General features: G+C 30.8%; 3 protein-coding genes across 3 annotated transcripts; all 3 read left to right on the plus strand.

Moving 5' to 3' along the window:
- Positions 1–501: 501 nt before the first annotated feature.
- On the plus strand, positions 502–1,623 carry LOC124535891 (the record flags this gene model as incomplete). The annotated part of the gene is made up of 3 exons (XM_047112292.1): positions 502–779; positions 1,051–1,261; positions 1,337–1,623. Coding segments are annotated over exons 1-3 (750 nt in total), but the record flags the coding sequence as incomplete, so codon positions are not given.
- A 121-nt stretch (positions 1,624–1,744) lies between these two features.
- Positions 1,745–7,629, plus strand: LOC124535892. Its single transcript, XM_047112293.1, has 4 exons — positions 1,745–2,083; positions 2,896–3,085; positions 6,603–6,828; positions 7,620–7,629. The coding sequence occupies exons 1-4, from the start codon at positions 1,862–1,864 to the stop codon at positions 7,627–7,629; spliced, it is 648 nt and encodes a 215-aa protein (XP_046968249.1). The 5' UTR covers positions 1,745–1,861.
- Positions 7,630–7,679: 50 nt separating this feature from the next.
- LOC124535698 lies at positions 7,680–15,277 on the plus strand. The gene is made up of 3 exons (XM_047112007.1): positions 7,680–8,002; positions 13,518–13,710; positions 14,885–15,277. The coding sequence occupies exons 1-3, from the start codon at positions 7,766–7,768 to the stop codon at positions 15,199–15,201; spliced, it is 747 nt and encodes a 248-aa protein (XP_046967963.1). The 5' UTR covers positions 7,680–7,765; the 3' UTR covers positions 15,202–15,277.
- Positions 15,278–15,597: the final 320 nt, after the last annotated feature.

Genomic DNA, 15,597 nt, shown 5'->3' on the forward strand with positions numbered 1-15,597 from the left:
TTTTTCATTAACTTTCCCGCTAAGTATTATTAAAGGGTAAGATTTATTATAAACTTTTACGAGGCAAATCGGAACTAGTGTTGCATTCTTAATATATCTCACCAATATTAACTTAGGTTTTTGCAATATCTTTGTACAATAAACAATAATTTTGACCAATTATTTAATTTCATATGCCATTACAATCTCTTTCTTCAATGTCGATAATCAAATACTAATCTACGGTAAAGAAGAGATGTTAAAGACTGACCTCTTTGTAACATTGGATGGATTGGATATGGAATATACATCAATAATATAGTTTATTAAAATAAGAATTAATAACATTAAATGCTTAAATATATACAAATAATAACTAAAACTAGTTACTATGTAATAATAATGGAATATATGGATTGACATATTAACCGCTGACATATGTAAAATCTCAACAATTAGGGAATTGACAGAGTAACGTCAAGAGTTTTGTTATAATATTTATTTGAAAAATCACCAAATTGCTCATGACCTAATAAATTTTACATAAAATGGTTAAGTGTGACTTCGATTGCGCACACGAAGAGATAGCGCCAGATGTATTGGAATTCGTTGGTCCTGTTAAAATTGTTTTAGTTGATCAATCGAAACGGGCGTACACTTGGAAAACATGTTACGCTGCCATGATACTCATGGCTCAAATGCTGTTGGCTATCACGACAATCACAGTGATGCTATTCTCCTTGTCATACAAGAAAAGCAAGTGCTTCTTAGCCTTGCATATATTTCTATGCACTGCTGGGGTAAGTCTTGATATAATAAGACCAACAGTTGATAGTTAATAAGAAGAATTGTAACCACCACACCTAACAAAACCAAAAATTTAAAAACGCACGGGCAACTATGTACCCATTGACGCTGTGTAACTTAAAATAAAGAAATAAAAGTTGATTTGATATTTAATACGTATTTGTATATTTCGTTTAAATTATCTTTCAATAATAATTACCTATTTAAACAATTAAAATTAATAGCAATAGATTAATGATTTCAATGCGTTTGTGTTATTTTCAGCTTCAAGTAATTATACCATCAGGTATATTGACTCTGAACAATTTAAATGGAGCTTCAGCACCGATGAAGCCAGCAGATCGCAAATTTGAACATGTTTTCATGCAAATCAGTGGGGTGTTATTTACAGTTTCTGGGACGGCATCATCATTTTATTATATATTTAAGTCATCTGACGACTTACTAAATTTTCTTACGATACATTCTTGTTTAGGTACAGACTTTATACTATTATGTATATATAATTCTTTTAGTCATTTGTTTAAGAAATTTAATTCTTTAATTCAAGGTTTGGCAGCAATAGCTCCTGCAATTTTTTGTGTTTTGCTCGGATTATGTTTCTCTGGTTGCAGCAGGGAATCAAAGCCACCTAAAGAATATGGAAAACTCCGTCGATGTATATACACCGTACATAAATTATTTGGAATTTTGGTATTTTTACTATCTTCCGCATGTTTTATTAGTGGAATAATAAAAACTCCTTTCTTCAAATGGCTTCCGATAGACGAAATGTTTTATTTCACGATCATGTTCTGTGTTTTCTATACACTTGTAATTATATATAAACCATTAAAAGAGTTATTTTAATATTATTTTCATTTCGATAACCGTAAGCGGTCGTTGATATATTTGTTTTATAATCTTTAAAAAAAAAGTTTATATGTCAACCTAATGTCAAATATTAACGATTCGAAGGTATAATATTGAGCCAAATCGTAAATAACAATGTTAAAAGCAATTCAATAAAATGTTATTGAATTGTATTTATAAGTTTATTCGTTAGGTAATATTGAAGATGCAGTAAATATTCGTAATGCCACTTAAAGAGGATAATAATAGCGGTGTAAAATCCAAAAGTTCGAACTTGCGGACACTACGCATACTTATTGTTGAACCGAGGGGCCGATACTGCCGCACGGTGTGGTGTGCCATCGGTGTCGGAATCGTGCATGTCTTGATTGGAGCGACAATCATGGTCATCTTAATATATTCTTTGCTTGAAAAAGACTATCATGCGATTCTGTGTTCAGCTGCGGTGAGTTTTATTATTTTTAATTTATATAAAACAGATTTATGATATACTAACGATCCGCCGTTCGTACATGTGTAATATTGATACTAATTATTCTAGAGAATTTGTTTATTTACACCATCACATTAGAAACATCGGAAATTATCAGTATTTATTTACTATAATGCCCATGTTTCGTACACAAAAAACTTCGTCTCGTTATTAAAAAAAAAAACAGTATCAAAATCCGTTGCTTACGCAATAAAATTTTTGGAAATCTAAGCATACCCAGGGTAAGACAGTGGTAAGCGACTTTGTTTTCATTACATAGTATAAAACAACGTCGCTCAGTCGTTTTTTTTAATAGAAAGGTCGAACAAGGTTTATATGTATAATACTTGTAGAACATAGTAGAGAAAGACTAACAGTAGGCGTGCGAAACCGGGGCCTGTCGCTAGTATACTATGATTTTTTGTTATAATTCTTGAATTGCTGTAATGGAAATTAGTAGTGAAGTTATCCAATGTCAGCTTATACATTTCAAAAATATATATTAAATATATGTGTATAGAACGAGATTCTTTAGTATATTATGTGTAAATAAACATTCTCTAGTGTCAAATTAATTTATACGAAAAAATGTTTATGAGTACTTATATTACTGTGTAAAAGAAAAGTATAAAGAGAATAATAGATCCAAGAGTTACATTTACACTACAATATCCCCATTAAATGAAACACATCTAAATGTTCTAGCTTCCAAGCTCGTCTAAATAACGAAAAAGGAATAGGTTTAAGTAGGTACTCGTAATTTACTCCATTTACTCTGTTCGCAGTACCATTTCTTTTCAGCTGAAGCTATATTAAGTCTAAACTATGCAAATGGATGGTCCGCGCCAATGAGGTTAAGACATAGAAGACTTTCACACATGTATTTGCAAATATGTGCAATGATTTGCGCTATTTCTGGAACTGCATTGATACTTGTATCTAAAGGCTTATCTGGAAGTGTACACGGAGTTACTGGTATGTATTACTACATTTTTATGCTTATGTTTGATGTCAACTCATGTTTAAAATGGGACGATTGCAAAGAAAAGAATTAAACTTTGCTTGGTGGTAGGGCTTTGTGCAAGCCCGTCTGGGTCATCCACCACCCACTCATCAGTTATTATATCGAAGGGTGAGTGAGCCAGTGTAACTACAGGCACAAGGGACATAACTTCTTAGTTCCCAAGGTTGGTGGCACATTGACGATGTAAGGAATAGTTAATATTTCTTACAGATTAATTGTCTATGGGTGATGGTGACCACTTACCATCAGGTGGCCCATACGCTCGTCCGCGAACCTTAACCATAAAAAAGCGACTTTAAACTAAAAGAGTGATGAGCATGATCGTAGAGGGAGAGAGCGGAAGGCCTGGCTTAAGATGTGTGAGGATTAGAGAAAAAGGGATGAGAATGATGAGTTGACGAATAATAGTGGAGAATGGAAGGTAAAGACTGTGCCGACCCAGGGGTCTATACAGTCTTCACTTCTTTACTTTTCTTTTTATTCCTGGCAAGAAAAATAAAAAAGCGATTCCAAAAATTTACCTCCATCAGTCTGATTCTACCTAGAAGAACCGACAAGAAACTCAATAGTTACTCTTTTTCAACATTTAAAAATATGTCTTGAACTATTGTAATGAAATAAACCAGTTCTACTGACATGAACAAGAAATTCCTTAAAATGAAATAAGTGATTTTTGTAGATATATATTTTATTATTTAAATTGGGTTCCGAGAACAATTATACTTGATACATGACCATTAAATTTTAATTCATTAATGGTCTCAGTATTAATAGATACAATAGATTTCTTATAAATAGATTTAATATCAAATAATATTGATTACGTGTACTCGTCCGTAATTATGAAATACTTGGCAACCATGGCTAGTAGAGAGATCGAATCAGGAATTCTAATATTGTCAGCTCGTGATGTAACGTAATGCGGAAATTTAGTGGAGATCGGATTCCGCTGATAGCTAGTATTAGTAAAATTGATAATAATTTTGCAGACTAATGATAAGCTATGATATAATTGAATTATTTTTATGCTATTGGTTCGCGGACGAGCATATGGGCCATCTTGGGATTGGGAAATAAGATCACCCTTCAAACCAAATACCAAGTATTGTTGGTTGGCGGTAGAATATCTGATGAGTAGGTGGTACCTACCCATACGGGCTTGAACAAACTCTTACAACAAAGTAAAAATAGAGTACATTGAGTTATTTGTTACTAGCTAATAACAGGATGAAAAATAAAGCATTATTCCGTAAATGTTCCATTTCTGGACAAAGGCCACTTTTGTCTCAAAGTGATGAGGTGTTACTTTTACCTCTTTGAATTGCGTTCGTGTTCTATTACGTTTAATTAAACAACGCTTCAACCGATATTCTTTCGCATTTCCACTATCGGTATTCTTTCATTTATTTTTAATTAAGTTTTTATTTAATTTGAGATTTCCACAAGAAATATTTGCGTCCGTGAAACTGTCCCATTGATACGTCATTATTAAATTCAAATTTAATTTAAACGGAACAATGGAAACGTGGGCCACTACTTAAAGCTTAATATATACCTTATATATTGTGGTTTCAGCACAGAAATTCAGACTGCTATTTCTGTGTATAAAAACCCCCATTAATGATATATAAAAATATCTGATACCTTAAACAAAAGCCTAATTACTGCACGCGTTTCTAATTATAAATTACATTTATATATTTATATATTGCATTTTATGGGTTGGTCGTCAGATGCCTTGAAGTTGAAGCTTACTTCATATCTAATATCATCAAATTCGATTTTGTGGTTTGGGAAAGAGCAACAGATAGGCAGACAGACATAGAATGACTCTCATTTGTAATAATAGTGTAGCTTAATGACTTCCATACAATTTCTCAAATATTTGGTATCTACATTATAAATTAAGTCTGCTAAGTTAAATAGTCGCCTGAGTAAGTGATTACAAATCATAAACTACCATGCAGTAATGCGTAGTATTGTTGTGATCCAGTTTAAGGAGTGAGTACGCCAGAGTAACTACATTTTCAGGGGCATAATATCTCAGTCCCAAGATTAGTGGCTCATTGCTGATTTCGGAAATTATTATTATTTCTTAAAGAACCAAAGACTAAGCCGTGGTGACCATTAGATGACTAATTAAACTGTACGCTTATCTTTAAATATGTAGTTTACCTTTAAAATAACTAAAAATATTTCACAAACTTTGCTTGCCTGCAATGCAGTCAATTTATGTAAGATCTGATACGAATGTCGTCTCCAAAGTGCCTTCTTTAACTTACAAATATTATTACATAAACTACTTACCGTAATGGACGTTGTTTCGTATTCGGTGAAACGATTTTCAATATCTGATGTATCAAATAATTCATGAAATTTTTAATCTGCTAATGACCAATACCTGACTCTTAAAGGATGTCTTAGTTGACCAATTGGCTGCCGTACCATTGTAACTTTCTAAACGACTTAATCTCTCAAGTTATATTTGAAAAGGCCCTTAGTCTCATTGTACTTAATTCGAGTTTGTTGATTAAGGTAAGGCACCCAGTCCATAAATGCCTAACTGCTCTGCAAAGACCTCTTCACCTGCTTACATGTGTTATTATTATTTATTATTATATTATTATTCGCGATGAATTATAAATGTTCACCACTGGCTAAAAACATCGGAATAGGTTATTTGACAATATGAAAAATAAATTGTGAATTATTGTAATCAGTGTATATTATGAGTTTAAAAATGGTTATTTACTAACGAAAGTTGAAAATAATACTTAATTTATTCAAAAATCCATAAATGAAAATGCAAATTTTCAAACGTTTGTCACGTGATACAAAACGCTCCTGATTGGCCGGGCTTATGATGAAGTCACTTTCTTGTAAACTTTGCTTTTCTACTATATGTACCACAGATTAAAATACAAGAAAGTGACTTCACCGACCCCATTGCAGCGCCATATTGTCCAAGTAGTGTTTTTGTGCGCTATTTAAATATGGAATTTTTGATATGATATTTTTCGGCAAATATGTACTTGAAATAAAAAACACAACTTTTACTGGGTTCCTTAACTTCTACTAAATAATATAAAATGGATTTTAAAAACCAGTCAAATAGCTTATTGTCAGAAATAATAACATTCAATGCATCGTCAACGTCATCAAGCTGAACTAAGATGTCTATGTATAAGGCTCTTATGTTTGTAGTGTAGTTACACTGGCTTACTAACCAAACAAACCAGAACGCAACAATACTACGTATTGCTGTTCAATCTATCATTTTGGTTGTCTCATGTTTATACAGTTATCTGATTTTTAAACGTAAAGTTTGCTACGTACATAGCTATAATAGCACATATACAAGGAAAATTTGTAATGCGATTAGCGTCGATATTCTTCGGTATTTATAAAATAATAGGCGATCTTTGTATACAGCTACTTTAAGAATCATTCGTTTGTTTTTTCTTTTAGGAATAATAACATTAATATTCGCTGGTATAACGTTCCTGCTGGGTCCATTTGCGATGATCCGCGGACGGAACGTGAGGCTGCTGCATACGAGTTTTGGACTGCCAACTTTCATATCGTCCACCATATGTCTTTGCAGTGGATTATTTACGTCTGAATTTACTGCATGGGCACATGTAACAACTTCGATTATTTTAATAGGCTTCATTGTTTTTTATGCGAGTTTTATGTTTGTTACCATTTTTTTAAAATGTATGATGAAAATATAATTAGATAAATATGTCTTTGTTGTTTTTATATTATAAGCTTTTATTTTTGATGAATTTAATTTTCAATTTAAGTTCATATGTGAAATAATTAAAAATGTTTTACCAAATCATTTACTAACTTTTGGTAAATACTTTTGGTATTAAACTTAATGTTATTGGATTTCATACATGGATACAATATTTCGATTTATAACCAGTTAGTTATTTAATTTGAACACAGGGTAATTTAATTTGAAAATTTTAATTAATATCAACTGTTAATATGTAAAATGATTTGTATTTTTAGGCAAGTTCTTAGGCAAAATTTTATGAACAGCAATATAAACCATTCCTAACCTACCATTGAATAATGGTCATCTAATAAATATATGATGTATTTTGTGCTTACACGGGCCTCACTCGTGCTTATGTTAAAACAAAAATAAACGATTTCTGATTGGCTATAAAATAACTAATAGCAGAACTTGTGTAGACCTTACTCTAATGGGAGTACTTTTTTTAAATTATTAAAGAAAAGTTGCATGATTTAGAAACTAATAGTAAGCTTAATGAGCTGACATATTTTTTCAACTTTAGGTACCATAAACTAAGAACAGATATGGTATGTAAAAAGTCCTTAAAACTATAAAAATAATGAACTAGTTTTACAAATTCAACCACTTCACAATCAAGTACGTAATAACTATATACAACACTCACAGTAATTGGAGTTAACACTTATCGTAATACTCTATTTATTATCGGTTATCAGGAATACGTGAGAAATATTATCAATGATAAAAGATGCGTGACCAAGTGGTCTGCCTCCAAGGACATGTCATACAAATGTCTCGTGCGACTAGTATGTTCAAATCTTTTACTGAATGTGTGACACTAATTTCGTTTTAAACGTAAACTATGTCCGAAAATTCAGAACGAGTTACATTGCTGAATGAATCTAGAGAATTCATTCCGAGTGATGCTGTGACTGATAGTTCTAACAACGGGAATTATCAATGGATGGTGTTCAGAGATTGTATGAATACGTTTGTGCACTCCTTAATAGCTTTGAGTGTGTTTGTGACGCTGTGTTTCGCGTTCCAGTCAATTCCATTAAGTGCCTTTCAACTACATATCTGCCTCTCGGTTGCTGGGGTAAGTGTCCGTTATACTATTTTATCGGATTTTATCTTTATAATAGTTAAAGCTCTCGAGAATATCAGTGATGTTATATCACCTTTAAAATCCCCTATTTATTTTTGTTGAAAGCAATTGAAAGTTTTACAACGTTTGAGATTAATAATGGAAAATAAAACAATGATGACCAATTTGTTATCACTGCGTATACGTTTAATTGGCCAATAAATTAATAATAATACAATATTTTTTGTATTTTGTCAATTTACTTATCTTTATTAATTTTGGTTTAGATATAATATTACTAACGTATAGTATAAATGAAGTGATATAATAACATCTATTTGTAAATAGTTCATTGATTTTAATGCTTTATTAATGAAAAAAAGTTCTATTTAAGTCCTTAAGTTTACTATTAAATTTATATTTTTTATGAAGTCGGTTATGATTACTATATTTAATTTAATTTAATTTTATACAAAAATTCCTAGCACTGCCTAAAAGCAGTAAAGTAAAAGTAACAGCCTGTGCCTGTAAATTTCCCACTGCTGGGCTAAAGCCTCCTCTACCTTTGAGGAGAAGGTTAGGAACATATTCCACCACGTTGCTCCAATACGGTTGGTGGATTCACATGTAGCAGAATTTTATTAAAATTAAACTCAAGCAGGTTTTCTCACGATGTTTTGAGTGTGTTTCTTCACCGCCCAGTTTGAGGTGAATTATGAATACAAATTAAGCACATGAAAATTCATTGGTGCTTTGAACTCGCAATCATCGGTTAACATGTACGCGCTCTAATCACAGGGCCATATCATCTCACCAATATTGAGATATATAATACAGTAAATATTAATTAGCTGTACAGTCCCGTTAATTAAATAATTTATATTTTTGGTACTTTCATATTAATCAAATTATTATTAAATACAGTTAACTCTACTTTACTATAGATATAGATAGCTATATCTATATATAGTACATCGTATCTCAACCAATTATAACAATAATCCTTTCCGAGTGGTACGTGACTTCACTTAAAATTAGTTAGGTATATTGTATTTAAATATGTGATATGTCGAATCTCTTTGTCTTAATCTGTAACAGCCTCGAGTGAAATTGGCTTAGTCTAATACCTTAACAGTTGATCATAAAATTTCTTTATGATGTATGATGATGATATAAATGAAATCGAATGAAGGTAAATTAATAAAATAAAATAAAAATAAATATGAGACAACATCACATACATTACTCTGATCCCAATGTAAGTAGCTGAAGCACTTGTGTTATGGAAATCAGAAGTAACGACGGTACAACAAACACCCAGACCCAAGACAACATAGAAAACTAATGGTAATCTACATCGACTCGGCCGGGAATCGAACCCGGGACCTCAGAGTGGCGTACCCATGAAAACCGGTGTACACACCACTCGACCACGGAGGTCGTCAATTAAATATTATGTGACATTAATTTGTAAGCGTTTTAAAAAAAGCATGAGATTTTGAATTCAGTTCTTTTTTTTTGCCGACGTGATTTGAAAGAATAAAAAAAATATATACAATTTCTTCATGATATAATGAATGAATATATTGAAAGGAGAGTGAGTCCCTTAAAACCAATTTCTGTGTTAATAGTTTTTTTTAAACTAATTTTGATCTTTGTACTGTTTATATTTATTTGAAGCCAAGCTTTCAAGATAAATGAGTTTGTTTGTTTATTTATTATGCAGAATTAAGATTTTAATACGATAAATACGATATGAAAATTCATCATCAATCACAATGACAAAATAATTATGATTTAATTTAAAAATATGAGTTTGTTGTAGTTGACTTCTTATAGAAATTTTGGATCTTGGATTGAATCATAATCTACAAAATTCTCATTTAAAGTTTTGTAGCTTTTATAGTTTTGGCAGCGTTTCTTTAGAATGCTCTCAATACCTACTAAGCTGAAACAATAAACTATTATAATATAGATTTTTATCATCAATCAGAATGAGGGTTTTAATGGAATAAAATTAAAGTAATGAAATAAAATACATATTTTTAAAGGTTATATAATGTCATACTTTACATTGTAGGTATATTTAAAGGTATATATAATCATGTCTAAGTAACGAATATAATTTAATAATTTTAGGGTCAAATACAAAATCCGCTAAAACTGGATTCTAATTAATTTTTAATTAATTTAAAAAAAATATTTTTCATTGAAGATCAATTTAAATTTCAAGAAGTCTGGAACATGAACAGTAGTTAGTATGGCTAAATGAATCAAATACAATTAACAATTAACGTATTTTTTAAGTATCTATTGTGAGCGTCAAAATAACATTACGATAGCATTATATGATATGATTTTATCATAGAGATTCATCTCGTAAACTCAAGTTAGATAAAAACCTTTCAATCTTTCAAAATAAAATTAAACGACTTCTTTGTTCATTCCATTGGAACGTCTTCTTTCTCGAAAGATTCACTTTGATCAAACAAATGTAAAATTGTCCGTTAAAAAGACAATCTCGTCATCCATATTTTCAAGTTATTTTATATTTTTTTCCAACATTTAAGAAATATATTAATTTATGAAATGTCTACGAATAATTAAATGCTTCTGCATCGAACACGCATTTTGGTTATTGTATTTATTTATTCATTTTATATATTATTTATAAGTGTCCAACAAAGGATACACACTAATTACCCATTCAAAATAAAACGGTATAAAGGTTACACAACTTATGTGCTCCTTCAGTTATAGGAGACCACAGCATACATAGCAAAAAGTATTTTTAAACATAAAGAACTTGTACGATTTTATTTATGAAAAGTTTGATTAATATTTCAATAAGATAATACAATTATTGATTCCGATAAATTAGTCTCGAGATATAAAGATTAAGATAGATAAGAAGAATAATCTTGTACGAAATATAAATTTTATTGACTAAAATTTTTAAATTGATCAAACATTACTAATCCGCTGCGGTCGTGTTTACTTACTCTTTATATTAAATTAAGACAAGATCAAAATGTCGAGATGGCCCAGTGGTTAGAACGCGTGCATCTTAACCGCTGATTTCGGGTTCAAACCCAGGCAAACACCACTATATACAAATACATATGTGCTTAATTTGTTTTTACAATTCATCTCGTGCTCGGCGGTGAAGGAAACCCGCATCTGTTTAATTTCATCAAAATTCTGTCACATGTGCATTCCACCAACTCGCATTGGAACAGCGTGGTGGATTATGTTCCTAACCCTCTTCTCAATGGGAGAGGAGACCTTATCCCAACAGTGGGAAATTTACAGGCTGTTACTTTAAGATCAAAATGTGATAAAAAATAATGTTAGTTTCATTGATTTAAATAATAGGCGTTAAGATGTGTCTAATATTTTTAATAATATTTTTCTTTAACTAATTTTGAATATAAATATACGTATATATGTAACAATAACTTCATATATCAACATTTAGAAAAAAGTCCTATTGGATATACAAACTTTTTGTATATGTGTATGATACAAGAGATCAACTAAATCAAAAGGAATCAATGTACTATATATAGCATAGATTGTATGTTATAGTTTACTTTAGATATGGGTTTTTGTATCTAACATATACTAGTAATAGTGGCTTTAACGTTCCTATCCAAAGGCAAATATTTACACGTAATATTTTGCTATATTTATGAGTCTGGGCTGTTTGTTTGTACACTGTTGGTGTATTTTTATTCCTTTTTTAAAATAGGCTGAACGATTTTGCAGGTAAATATAAATAGTTTTAAAAAGTATTCAGAGAAAATGAAATTCTTATAACTGAATAGAACCGGTAACTTGGTAATTATTCTTTTCCGGTATTTCAATTAGGTAGATATGTTTATTAAATATAAAATTTATATATTTTACAGTAGAGTTAACGAATATGAACTCATCGTATTTTATTACCAATACAAACTTGTATTTTATTATTATGTAACACATTTAAGAAGGTAGTAAAACAAAACGAAAAAGTTAAAAGATTATCGTATTTATAAAAATACAATTTGTCGCACGCGGCTTCGCTCGCATTTTAGGGTGTTAGTTGTGATGTTTTTGGCAAAAAAAGGAGCCTATGTCCTTTCTCGAAGTTAAAGTTTGCTTCATACCAAATTTCGTCAAATTCGATTCAGCATATGGGCCACCTGATGCTAAGTGGTCACCATCACCCATAGACAATGAAGCTGTAAGAAATATTAACTATTCCTTACATCGTCAATGTGCCACCAACCTTGCGAACTAAGATGCTATGTCCCTTATGCCTGTAGTTACACTGGCTCACTCGCCCTGCAACAACACAACAATACTGAGTACTGTTATTAGGCGGTAGAATAGCTGATGAGTGGGTGGTACCTACCCAGACGCTTGCACAAAGCCCTACCACCAAGTAAAATTCAATACGTATAATGTAATACGTTTAGTGAAAGAGCAACAGACAGACAGACAGACAGAGTTGCGTAACATAGATTGTTTTACGCATTCCTTATCTAACTAAACCTAATCTTTTAAATAGCTTTAGCTATTAGATTATAACATGATCAACTATTCTGTTCAGGTTTAAAGTTTATTGTTGCGCCAATTCACATCAATTTAAAATATGTTAAACACAAAAGTAAACTCATTTACATGTAAGTTATAAAACTCATTATATTATTCATAAAAAAACATTATATTTTCAACAAAAAACACATCCATAAAACGAACATAAATTTATATTAAATTTAAAATCTTTCTTCTTTTAGAAGAAGTTTACATGAAAAAAATGTAAATAATACAGCAGTATATTTATATAATACTCTTATCTATCTATTTTATTTTAATACATTTGTAGGTACAATATCAAAGGCTGTATTAGCAATTAGAATAATTAGTTGATTTACGTTCAGACGCATTGTATTATACCGGTATCAGATAGAGGTTATTGTGAAAGTCGAAACTCGACCCTCACTGTAGAACACGAGCGTGAAATGTCAGAACCTAATATACGAAATTGACTATAATGATTATAAAATTTATAGAAAACACCTATCGAAATCGAATAGGACCATTTGTAAATATTTTACGAACGAGATACGAAGCGAATTCTTACAGAATAACACTGTAGTATTTAATTTACAGTACAATAACAGCCTGTAAATTTCTTACAGCTGGGCTAAGGCGTCCTCTACTTTTGAGGAAACTTCCCTTTGAGGAAAAATCGTGGAGCATATTATTCTACCACATTGCTCTGATACGGGTTGGTCGAGATAAACATGTCACAGAATTTCGGATCCATGAAAATTGAAGTCACATGCAAGTTTCTCACGATGTGGAGCACGAGATAAATTATAAACATAAATTAAGCACATTAAAATTCATTGGTTGTCTGGGTTTGAATCCGCAATCATCGTTTAAGATGCACGCGTTCTAACCACTGGGCCATCTCAGCTCAACTCTCGGTGGATTGTATTTAATTTATTGGTTTGATATTCTCTTGTATTATTTTCAGTACCAGTTGTTGATGTCACACGGGATACTTAGTATTGCGTGTTATAATGGTTGGTCTTCCTCTATGAAGTACTCGCACCGACGCAGGAGTCATTGGATCTTACAACTCGCCGGTTCGATATTAGCAATTGCTGGTTCCGTGATTATGATAAGGCACAAATCTGTTAACTTCAACACGATCCATGGGAAATTAGGTGAGTGTGTATTGTGTTTATTAGTAAAATAAAAAAAATGTCCCTTTTTCTACGTATAGTTAAAACGCTTAATTAAATAATAGGTTTTATTTATTGTTTTTCATAATCATGGTTTTGTTATTAAAGAGTCATGTTGAATTTAGAGAAAAAACAACTTGTCCTGAAGGCTCAAGTAATCAAAATAATGAAACGAGTTTTTGCAATTAAAATTTTAACTGACTTACATACTAATGTAACTGTGTACTTATGTTATGTAAGATTGTGTCTAAAATAATATATAAATGAAGTATAAATTGCAAAAATGTTTTGCTTATATGCCGAATTTTTCATAATCGTTCTAGTATATTGATTATCTTAAACATTTTTGCAAACGTCCGTCACAGTCTGATCTAATAACTGATAAAAATTGATAATGATAGATATGATAATTACAATCACAGTAGATAAATTAAAATTATTTCTTGCAAATTTATTAAATATATATAAAATTTTATGTTAGGTAATTTTCTGATTTATAAATGTTAGATGGTCTTTCAATAATTACCTATCCGGTTAATTTGAAGATTTTGTGATACAAAAAACACATTTCTTTTTCGTTATGAAGTGTAATTCGAATAAAATTATATATTTTAATCCGTTATGTATAAAGTTTAATACACTTTCTGATCGTAGACGTACGTCATAATTTACTTTATAATAGGGATTTATGAAAAGTACAAACCACTCATCACACGTTTTGGTTCTAAACGTAAAGTACTACACTTACTGTAGTTGTATTCCGGTTTCCGGATGAGAGACACAGTATGACTAAAAGCAAGAGCATCATTAAATATCCAAAGTTTGTGTTAAATTGATGGAGATATTAGTAACATATGTTACTATCCTAATGTCTGCGGTGTTGACTATAATAATCATTAAGCAGGTTTTTATTTACAAGTGAGGTCGTAAATAAATTCACTTATAATAATATTCGTATGTTGAATAATACATACTTATAACCGTATCGTTACTGGATTAAGCTGTAAGTGTATAAAATATTAATACAATTACACAGCATCTGTATTCGGTATTAACAGTTATATAACAAAGATAAATGAACGATGATGAATGATCTATATTCATGATGTAATTATGGATTACAGATATTCATATGATTAATAATTTTCATTTTCAGCATTAGCAGCTCTTACGTTTACGTGTATCAGCCTTTTGAACGGAGTTATGACGTTATACAAACTAGGTCTCGGAAACGCTGTATCTTCACATAGTTTTAAGATAAGCCATTTAATGATTGGATCAACGGCTTTTGCTATTTCATCCGTGTGCCTATCATTTGGTTTTATCAAAGAATCGTTCAGGAAGTGGTCGTCGAATGAATTCGCTTATATTATGATTGCTATAACATCAACTTATACAACTATTATAGTACTAAAGCCTTGCTTCACCATTCTAAGTAAACTTACGAATAAAGTCAAATCAAAGATATGTTAATGGCATGGTTATTGGTTAACTTTACGCGTTTCGAATTTATGAATCTCGGTTCAACCGAAAGTATTATTTATTAAAATTAAAATAATGTAATTTAAACCAAAAAAAATATATAATCCGAGAGAATAAATTATTATGTTAACAATAATTGTTTTGTTTTTATTTCATTACGTTTTAATATTATAATACAATTTAAACATTTTAATGTACCAATGGCAATCCTATTTCCAATATTTTACCATGAATTGGTTGTTTTCTAATTCACTACTACACTACTAAAGAGTTTGTTTGTTTATTTGTTTGCGTTGATCTCAGGATCTACGAGTCCAATTTTAAAAATAGTTTTGCGTTACACAACCCATTTATTGAGAAAGGTGAACGCTACGACCCGAAAAGGCG

The sequence above is a fragment of the Vanessa cardui genome, chromosome 15, assembly GCF_905220365.1.
Source record: "Vanessa cardui chromosome 15, ilVanCard2.1, whole genome shotgun sequence".
Lineage (NCBI taxonomy): Eukaryota > Metazoa > Arthropoda > Insecta > Lepidoptera > Nymphalidae > Vanessa > Vanessa cardui.